This window comes from Cyrtonyx montezumae, unplaced genomic scaffold (genome assembly GCF_038088225.1).
Source record: "Cyrtonyx montezumae isolate F1298 unplaced genomic scaffold, pur_monq_1.0 scaffold_13, whole genome shotgun sequence".
Lineage (NCBI taxonomy): Eukaryota > Metazoa > Chordata > Aves > Galliformes > Odontophoridae > Cyrtonyx > Cyrtonyx montezumae.
The window spans coordinates 27,500,608-27,510,960 of NW_027071859.1; the positions used below are offsets into that span (position 1 = coordinate 27,500,608).

At 43.8% G+C, this 10,353-nt stretch overlaps 1 protein-coding gene across 5 annotated transcripts in view; it reads left to right on the forward strand.

Annotated features, from left to right (window-relative positions):
• Positions 1-10,353, forward strand: part of SMAP1 (small ArfGAP 1) — a 90,537-nt gene that overhangs the window by 78,129 nt on the left and 2,055 nt on the right. For all 5 annotated transcript variants that reach the window (XM_065730894.1, XM_065730895.1, XM_065730897.1 and 2 more), the window contains 2 exons: positions 6,993-7,161; positions 7,756-8,084. In XM_065730894.1, coding sequence (XP_065586966.1) covers positions 6,993-7,161; positions 7,756-8,084 — 498 coding nt within the window. The remainder of the gene's footprint in view (positions 1-6,992; positions 7,162-7,755; positions 8,085-10,353) is intronic.

A 10,353-nucleotide genomic window follows, 5' to 3' on the forward strand; every position in this document is an offset into this window, starting at 1 on the left:
AATGTTGCATTTATAAAGGGCTGGTAAAGAACAATGGGGTCAGATGCCATGTCTCAAGTTTTGCCTAGTAGCAAGTGTAGGGGGTTTAAAAGTAGTGTTAGCTTAACCAGCTCTTACAGAAAAGATAGAAAAAGGGTGTATGCTATAAAATTACTGGTTTTGCAGTGTTCATGGACTAGAAGGAAAAAAACAACACATTTTTATATATTTACTGAGTGTACACTTTTTAAGTAGAAGTGAGTGTAACTAACTATTAGTACAGAGTTTTTTGTTACCAAACATTGTATAGGAACCATACAAAAGTCTTCAATTCTTAGCTGTAATTAAGCAACTTCCTAAATTGTTTTCAACAGATAATATTTTCAGACTTTGTCTGGGTGTATCTTCCAGCAAAAATGTGGCCTTCATTCTTTGCTGAAACTTGTAGGAAGGAGAGAAGGGGGGAACAGTGACGTGTGAAGTTTGAAAGCACTGAGTCCCAGAAACACTGACACTCAGTGTGAGTCTTTCCCAAGGCAGGATGCTAAAATCCACTGAAATTAGACTTCAGGGCTTTTTTTTGTTTGATTTTTGTATTCATGTTTTTGCATTGTTCTGAGAGTTGGTTCAGGAGCTACAGAAACACATTTTGGTACAAATGCTATATATTCATCACATCCGTTTCAAGACAAATTTTCATTTAAAGTAGTACTGTGTTTCAGGTAACTCTGTGTTCTCAGATACTCATTTTTCCCAGAGGTGTATGTATGTACACGACTGCTGCAGATCAGCAGACAAACTTCAGCTTTTCAACAAGCTGTGGTGATGAGAATGTTTCAGAGTCCTTATTTTTTGTGGAAAAAAAAAAAAAGATTTGTTCAAAAGCTTGCTGTGCTGTGAGTGTTATCTGTGTGGGGGTCTTACTAGGGAGCTACTTAGTCCTATTTTCATGTCATCTACTGAATTGTTTTTAGCTTCTTCTTGCATTTATTTTAACCCTTTCTAGATTTTGAGGTATGTTTATTCCTTCATCTGAATATAGGTGGCATGGATTGACTCTGTGGCTGTAATTGGTTACTGCCAAGCTTATCAAATGTGTCTCTTAATCATAGGAAGTGTTATTGTTTCCTAATTATTTGTCTGCTTCTACTTGCTCAGTTTATCGTCACTGAGACAATCTGAGAGTCTGGGAAGTCGGTGGATGAATGCCAGGATTTAGTGGCAGGCTTGATGCAGGGTCATATTGAAACTTCTTACACTTGTGGGTACACTTGCACCCACATCCAGAGCAGCAGTCCTCTGTATTTCTGACTGTGCAAATGGAAGCTGCTTAGGTATGGGAGTTGGTTGTTGGATTCCCCAGCGCTCGACCTTCTTCACCAAATTGTTCATAATTTGGTGTCAGTGATGAGATTATGGAACTTAGAAGGGGTTCAGTGGGTGAATTATTAAACTGTTTTACTATCAGTGGCTGTTTGCTCACCTCTTGAAGAAGCTGAAGAGGACTTCTCCATAGTTTAGGATAAGTGTGTTTTAACACCAGTTTATTCTGGTTCTGTGTTCCCTTTTTTTCATATGTTCAAGTTATGGCAAATCAAATATTGCTGGAATCATTGAGATTTTAATCGTTTTGACATCTCCCAAGTGCCAGGGGTCAGCGCTGGCTCCAGTCCTGTTCAACATCTTCACCAATGACCTTGATGAGGGGATGGAGTCCACCCTCGGCAAGTTTGCTGGTGCAACAAAGCTGGGAGGAATGGCTGACATGCCAGAAGGCTGTGCTGCCATTCAGTGAGACCTGGACAGGCTGGAGAGTTGGGCAGAGAGGAACCAGATGAGGTTTAACAAGAGCAAGTGTAGAGTCTTGCACCCAGGGAGGAATAACCACATGCATGAGTACAGGTCAGGGGATGAACTGCTGGAGAGGAGCTCTGAGGAGAGGGACCTGGCTGTCCTAGTGGATGACAGGTTGACCATGAGGCAGCAGTGTGCCCTGGTGGCCAAGAAGGCCAATGGGATCCTGGGGTGCATTAAAAAGAGCATGGTCAGCAGCTCGAGGGAGGTGATTCTCCCCCTCTACTCTGCTCTGTTGAGGCCTCACCTGGGGTATTGTGTCCAGTTCTGGGCTCCCCAGTTCAAATAAGGCTGGGAACTCCTTGAAGAGTCCAGCAAAGAGGCTACAAAGATGATAAAGGGCATGGAACACCTTCCTTATGAGGAAAGGCTGAGAGACCTGGGTCTGTTCAGCCTTGAAAAGAGAAGACTCAGAGGAGATATGATCCACTATAAATATCTAAGGAGTGGGAGGCAAAGGGACGAGGCTGGACTCTTCTCTGCAGTGTGTGGCAATAGGATGAGGGGAAATGGCCACAAACTGAAGCATAGGAAGTTCTGCACAAATGTGTGTGGGAACTTCTTCCCAGTGCAGTGACGGAGCAGTGGCACAGCTGCACAGAGAGGTGGTGGAGTCTCCTTCTCTGGAGACATTCCAGACCCGCCTGGACGCCTACCTGTGCAACCTGGGCTAGGGAGCTGCTTTGGCAGGCGGTTGGACTCTAGGATCCCTAGAGGCCCCTTCCAACCCATACAGTTCTGTGATTCTGTGCTGTATTTCTCCTGTTTAGTGTTGACCTTTTTTTTTCAGTTCTGAGGCCTCTTTCACTTTTAAATTCTTGTAACTTTTCATATGAGCCTCAGTTTTTCTTGCATTGAGTGGCAAGAGTATGCTCTCTTTTATTATATGTTAGATTCTTGATGAAAAAGATTGCTTCAAGCTATATGGAGACATGCAGTTGTAACTATTCCCTGTGTTTCTTTAGTATTACATTTAAAGAATGCAGTGCTCTGCAGAGGACAGTGAAGTCTGCAGTATTGTGACATCTCTTTTTCCTGGGGAGCTTGCAGAACAATGGTTTCTGTAATATTGCAATCTGTACATTTTTAGATGTATTTCACTGTCTTTCTTGGACATAATATACAAACCAGGATCTTGACTTCCGCTTCCTAAAGACATGGCCCAGATAAAGAGGCTTGACAGAGGGAATGAAGAGCAGTGTTTGTTCTTGGAACTGTTCCTGAATGCTAAAAATACGTAGGCATTCAGAAGTTTCTACAGACTGTTATAACTGGGCCATGGTGAGTAAAGATGCACACTGTGTATTCCAGAAGCCATAACAGGTTAATGAGTTGTTGGAAAGAACTGAAATGTAGGTGTGGTTGAAGCTGTTGCAGTACTGGGATCTGCATTACTCTGAGACTGAGGGAAGAGAAAGAACTCTACAACAGCGCTTGAAGAGCTGTTCTAATAGTATGCATGCTCACGGACTTGAGTGGAGGTAACAGTGCTAAGAGACCTACAGTCTGATGGATGAGTTGTGTAGATGTGGCAGAATAGCACATAATTTGTTTTGGTCTCCAGGCAGGTCAGTTGCGTGCTGTATTCTTCGTTTTTTCTCTAACCCATTAATGAAAAGTGTGAAGTTATTAAGGTAAGGGCAAAATTCTGTCCTCTGCCTGGAAAGCTGGGGACAGATGAAGCTTATTTTTCCAACTGTTTTATACAAACAGTCTTTATGGAGAGCAAAGCTAACAAGGATGAAAGAAAAGTTTCAGGATGATCAAAAGGAGTAGCATTTGAAAGAATTTAAGGTGGATGTTGAAAGCTGGTAGAAGGATTCAGCTAAGAGTTAGCTGAAGAATTGAGACAAAAATAGCAGTGTACGTGCTAGACTACAGAGGCATTTGATTTATTCAAAACCTTGGAAACCAAAGCAGAGAGACAATTCAGTCCTCTTAAACATCTTCATATGATCTAGATGATGGGGCAGAGTGCACCCTCAGCAAGCTTGGAGATAACACAAAGCTGGGAGGAGTGACTGGCACATCAGAAGGTTGTGCTGCCATTCAGAAAAACCTGGACAAGCTGCAGAGCTGTGCTGGCAGGATCCTTATGAGGTACAGCAAGGGGAAGTGCAGAGTCTACACCTGGTGAGCAGCAACCCCAGTCACCAGGACGTGCTGGGTGCCACCCATCTGGAAAGCAGTCTGGCAGAAAAGGACCTGTGTCCCAGTGGGTACCATTGTGAATGTGAGCCAGCAGTGGCCCCGTGCTGCAGAGAAAACTACTGCAATTCTGAGATTCACTAGGTAAAATATTGCCAGCAGGTCTGGGGAGGTGATCCTTTGCCTCTGCTTAGAACTGGTAAAGCTGAACCTTGAATGCTGTGTCCAATTCTGGGCTCCCTGGTACAAGAGAGATATATATGGACAGACAGGCTGGAGAGAGCAGAGGGCCAGTGTGTTGATTTAAGAGACTGTGGCATCTCTGCTATTATGAGGGGCTGAGAGCCTGGAAAAGAGGAGGCTCATGGAGATGAGGGTGGAGCCAGGCTCTGCTCAGTGGTGCTCAGTGCTAGGGCAGGAGTCAGTGGGTACGAACTGGAACACTCTGATCACCAGGAGCACTTTTGTGCTGTGTGGATGACAGCAGTGGCACGCATTGCCCAGAGAGGTTGTGGAATCTCCTTGAGATCTCTAGGGGCCACCTGGACTGCTACAGCTGTCAGGCCAACTTAAAATATTGAGGATGCCATGAGCTTTATATTCTGTTTTGCAATATTTAGGGTATTTAAAGCCAAAATCAGAATATTTATTTTTAGTCTCCTGTGCTAACCTAAACTTCTGCTGTTGGCCTCTTGCAGTTTGTGTGGCCAGGTATTAAATGCAATGGGTTCAACTGCCACATTTATGGCCCTGGCACATATGACTGATACTTTATGGTAACAGTTTCCTTTTCTTAGGGATTATGCTTTACAGGTAATAAATAAGCTGTCAGTGATTAAACCAGTGTATGTTTAAACATGGAACGTATTTGAGATAACTGCTAGTAGTTCTGGTAAGTTCCATTATACACGGCTGAGCTGTTTCCTATTTCCTATTTCCTAACTACCTGATTCGGTGCAGTGACGGAGGGCATTGCACACAGCTTTTCTTAAAGGCATAATGTTGTTTGTATCATCAAGACATACTTTCACAGAGGTCTTGGATAGCATGAGAATAGGAGGCATATGACAACTGTGTCTATGTTTAACTTGAATGCCACCCTCTTTTCTTGCCATGTAGTTTGCATTATCTGCCATTTATTCAGCTGATGAACACTTGAGGGAGTGCTTCTTCAGTGCCTTTTAATCCTCTTAGAATCTTCCAAAACCAAACTGAATTAACAGACTTGAAATGAACATTTAATCTTGTGACATAAACATGGTAGCTGTTCATCATCCGTCCCCTGGGCCTTGGGCTTTCCCTTCTTTTTGTGCAAAGCACATACAAGTACAGTGTGTTTTATTTCACTAATGCACCTAAAGGTGACAGTATTTCACGTATCCCAACACCCTCTAAACTGAGGTCATCCCACAGAGAACAGTCTGATGCTGTTTATTTAGAAAACAAACCAACCATACAAGAAAACAGGCAAAATGAGAACAGGAAAAGAAAAATACCACACAGGCACATCTACTGTTCTCCCTTCTAGAAGAAGCAAGCCTCCTCCTTACTGCAGCATGAGCAGCGCAGAGGAGCTGCCTCTCTTAGCACTTGTGCTGTTTCATTGTCTTTATCTGAACACAGCTGTTGTATAACAGTTCAGTTCTGGGACTTCTGGGTGCACCTATGGAATGACACATACAACCACCAAGGGTGGGCTTTTCCCTGAATACAAATTGAAATTCGTCGCTAATTTAGTTCTCCAAAAGGTTTTGGCAGCATGACAGTTCTCTCAGTCTGAGAGGGCTTCCTACTACCCACAAAACCCAGTCATTTTTGATTTGCAATCAGGATTTGTGTCAGTAATAAGCACGAGGCAGTGGCCTTATGAGTATGTGAACCAGGAGGAGCAGAGGTGTGTTACAGCACCTGTGTGTTTCGGGGTGGCTTCTCCTCTGATGGCGTTGCTGGAGGATGGCAGTGAAGATCTGACTGCAGAGCCAGTCCCTCACTGTGGTTTCATGCAAGCAGCTTTCCCCTCTGTGGTATGGAAGAGTTGAAAATTGAATATGCTGTGGTGTAAGCCACGGGTGTGAACTGTAGAATAAGGTTGGAAGAGAGCACTGAGGTCGTCTAAATCCAACCTTCAAGGCATCACCAGCATGCCCACTAACCATGACTCCAGTCAGGGGGCATTGTTTAGCTGGACCATAACGCTTTTACTGCACCCAGCATTGGTTTGCATTGGAAGTTCCCACTGGTCACAGAAGGAGGCATTCATTTCAAGGAATGTAACAGGAATACCTAAGCAGTATGGAAGCACATGTGTATTAGCAGCTGAATAACTGACAGACGTTGGATGAAGTTTGGTTGTAGAACAAGTAGTGAAAGAGAGCCTGACAGCCTGAGTGTATTTTATTTGCTCAGTCCTGCCTGGACCATGGTAAAAGCTGGAGATCATTATGTTTTCTCAATAAAGGAAGCGTGCTTACAGAGCTCTCAGTCAATTACACTGTATTTTATAAGTTGTTTACTTTAGCATCTGAAATTTTACTTTTGCCTTTTCTCCAAAAAATATTATCTTCTTAGCTGAAGTGTACTCTAAAACACTGCATCTTTTGTGTTAGCTCCTCTCATTTATTCTGCTTATGAGAGGATTAATGAGATGTGAATTGTAATCTCCTTGTTGGTTTCCTAATTATTTTCCATAATCTGGCTGCAGCTCAGGATTTATGCTGCTCTCTGATAAAAGATGTGGGCGCAGCAGGAAGGAACGACCTGTCTGTGTAGTCCCTGGGGTTGGTCAGGGTTTTCATTTCATTCTGTAACCTCAGCCCAGTTTCTGTATTTTCCCTGCTGTATGTCCTGCTGTCTTAAGTGATACCGCATCTTCGCAAATCCTCACTGACTTAAATTTATTTTCTGTAAGTGAACGGTTGTTGTGTGGCTCTGGGATGAGGAGTGCAGTAAATACTTCATGTAAGAGTGTCGCTGGTTTCCCTCAGCATTCTGTCCTGACCTTTATTTCCCAGAGCACTTCCACCAAGCCAGCAGCTGCCACCTTGTCTGCAGCAGCCGGAGATCTCGATCTGTTCACGGAGCAAACAACAAAATCAGAAGAGTCTGCAAAGAAACAGCTCTCCAAGGACTCCATCCTGTCACTGTATGGCACAGGAACCATGCAGCAGCAGAGTGCACCAGGTAAATGATTCGGCACGAGTTTCTGATGCAGTTCTATTTTAAGCTTTACTCAGAATACCATCACCTCCTACAAGTGTAAGACAAAGGTGGGGCACCCTGCTGCTATACTCAAATGAAGAACTGTATTTTTACCATTACAAACATGGGAAAATTACTGAAACATTGATACTGAAGCTATAGAACAAAACTATGTGTGATTATTTAATCAAGTGTGCATTTGACTGACAGGTTTGTGAATTCAGCTCCTGCTGTCCGACCCATTGCTGAGGGTCTGAGCCTCTGCAGCAGGCTGCTGGGGTGAGTGCAGAGCTGTCAGGTTTGATTTCTGCAGTGTTTGTAGGAAGACAGTCTTACAGTACGGCGATTAAAGACTCTCGCTCATCTCAGGGATTTGCCAAACTCTTTCTACGGTGGTGAATCTCCTTTGAGAGATTGGAAGCAACTTCGTAGTGTTACAGGAACTGAACTGACAGCAGTGATGTACAGCTGGACAAAATTATCCTTTACACTTGTTTCAATGCACCTAAAGCTTTCGGGGGTGAAGGGAGAAGATCACAAAGCACTTTCTCTGAAGTCTTCCTTTCTCTGATCCAGGTATGTTCATGGGCTCCTCCTCTATGCCATTTACCACGCAGCCATCGACTCATTTCCAAGGTTTCCCAGCCATGGGAGTTCCTGTGCCTGCAGCCACCGGGATGATGGGAAGCATGATGGGACAATCGGTGCCGGTCATGGGGCAGAGCACAGGGGTGATGGTAGGAATGGGAATGCCCAATGGATTTACTGGTACGACACAAACTGGTGTGATGGGACTTCCTCAGAACGTCGTCGGACCTCAAGGTGGAATGGTGGGACAGATGGTTACTCCACAGAATAAGTACGGATTGCAGCAAAATCAGCAAGCTCAATGGAACCTCAGCCAGGTAAATGCTCCCTACTCCCAGATAAGGGTGTGGGAAAAAACATCTCCTTTTCAGATACAAACTGCTTAGCTGTAGGAGGAAAGCTGCAGTGGAGCCAAGTTACAGGCTGCTGGACTATGAATTGCTCACACACTCAAGGAAGAAAATCAGTGAAGAGAAAGATAACCAATATATAAGCACAGAATAAACTTTGCCAAGGGACACCAAGCTCAGTTTCCTGCTGCTGTAGCCAGTCTCATCTTGACATCTGAATTAGGTAAAGAAACAGCTTCACTATAGTTACACTGCACCGAAGTGTAAACACAGCAGTGTAACTAAGAGCAGAATTGAATGGCTCGAGGATGGCTATTAACATTTAATACTTTAATTTCCAGGCTTCAAGATAAATTTCAGCAGAATGTGCAGTTCTCTGCACTGTGATGTCTAAACTTTTACTGTAGATAATTTGCTTAGGGTCATCTCTTATTTATCTGCAGTGTTTCCACGCTTTTATTTCTTAGACATGTTTGAAAGGTTCTCTAAAAGCATTAGTGCATGCTTAGTACTATACTGATATATTATCCAAGGACACATCTTAACATTGTGTAGTTGAGAGCTTATTAAAAAAGGAAAAGTCAACTTGAGTTCAGTATGGATGATAGCAACGATCTTTTTCATATTTTTTTCATTAGAAGAACCGTACAATAATTGCATGCTGCTTACTCCAGTAATTCATCAGGTGTACATTAATGACTTACCAGATTTAACTCTAATTAAGACATATGGTGTGAGTTGTGGGGACTTTTAGATCCATAAAGTAGCCTCTCTCTGAAAACACGGGCCGTCGTCCACTTTGAAAAGCAGTTTCTTAAAGGTGAGAATTTCAAAATGTTGAATGAAAAATACCTGTGGACTAACAGTATTCCATAGATGTTTTTAAAGGTGCTGAACTTTTAAAAGGTCCCATAAATGAAAATCTTGCTTCTTATCTGTATTAAAAGTTGGTTCATAGGACAAACTCTTACCCATTCCTGTACTCCGTGCGTATCAGATATAATCATTACGCTGATGCCCCACAGTTGCTGGGGGAAATGCGCTTCAGTTGTAAGGGAGGAGAGTGTGCTTTTCTTCCCAGAACAGCTTGCTTTATGTACTCTGCTCCTTAAGAATTCTGTTCCAGGAGATGAAAAACTAGCTGAAGCATTTCCATGTTGAGGCCCTGGCTGTCATTTGTGCAACCTTTTCACGTGTATGAAAGCGCACAGTGCTGACCCTGAAATATTATTTTGCAGTTCATTTGACAACTTTTTTGCCAGTTGTTTCACCGTTCCCTTTTGTACTCTGCTATTGTGCAGTCCTGTTTACGTGAATGCTACTGCATTAGATTATGTTGCTTATACAACTTGAACCTCTCTGTTCACTGATTATTAATTGCTCTCTCACCCACAAATTCTTGAGAGGACATCTCTGTCTATACAGATTGGGTTTTGACATGTCTGTGTGTTTTAGAATATAGCAGGTAGTTATTTCAATAACTGAAATGTACAGCAAATCATTTTCCAAGAGCAGAAGTATCTTAGAATCGTAGAGTCATCATAGAACCGTAGAATGCCTGCACTGAAAAGGACCTCAAAGATCATCTGGTTTCAACCCCCCGTGCCATGGGCAAGATCACCAAGCACTAGAGCAGGCTGCCACATCCAGCCTTGCCTTGAATGCCGCCAGGGATGGGGCATCCACAACCTCTCTGGGCGACCTGTTCCAGTGCATCACCACCCTCTGAGTTTAAAACTTCCTCCTAATCTCCCCTGTCTTAGTTTAAAAACCATTCCCCCTTGTCCTATCAGTATCAACCCATGTAAACAGTCGTTCCCCCTCCTGTTTATACTCTTGCTTCAAGTACTGGAAGGCCACTATGAGGTCCCTCCTGAGCCTTCCCTTCTCCAAGCTAAACAAGCCCAGTTCCCTCAACTTTTCCTCATAGGAGAGGTGCTCCAGCCCTCTGATCATTTTAGTGGCCCTCCTCTGGACCCATTCCAAGAGCTGAGTAGAGGGGGATAATCCCCTCCCTCTCCCTGCTGGACACCTCTTTTTTAATGCAGCCCAGGATACGTTTGGCCCTCTGGGCTGCAAGTGTGCACTGCTGGCTCATGTCCAGCTTCTCAGCCCCCAGGAACTACAAGTCCTTCTCCACAGGGCTGCTCTCCTGGAGTTCTTCCCCCAGCCTGTAGAAATACCTGGGATTGCCCTGGTCCAGGTGCAGCACCTTGCACTTGGCCTTGTTGAACCT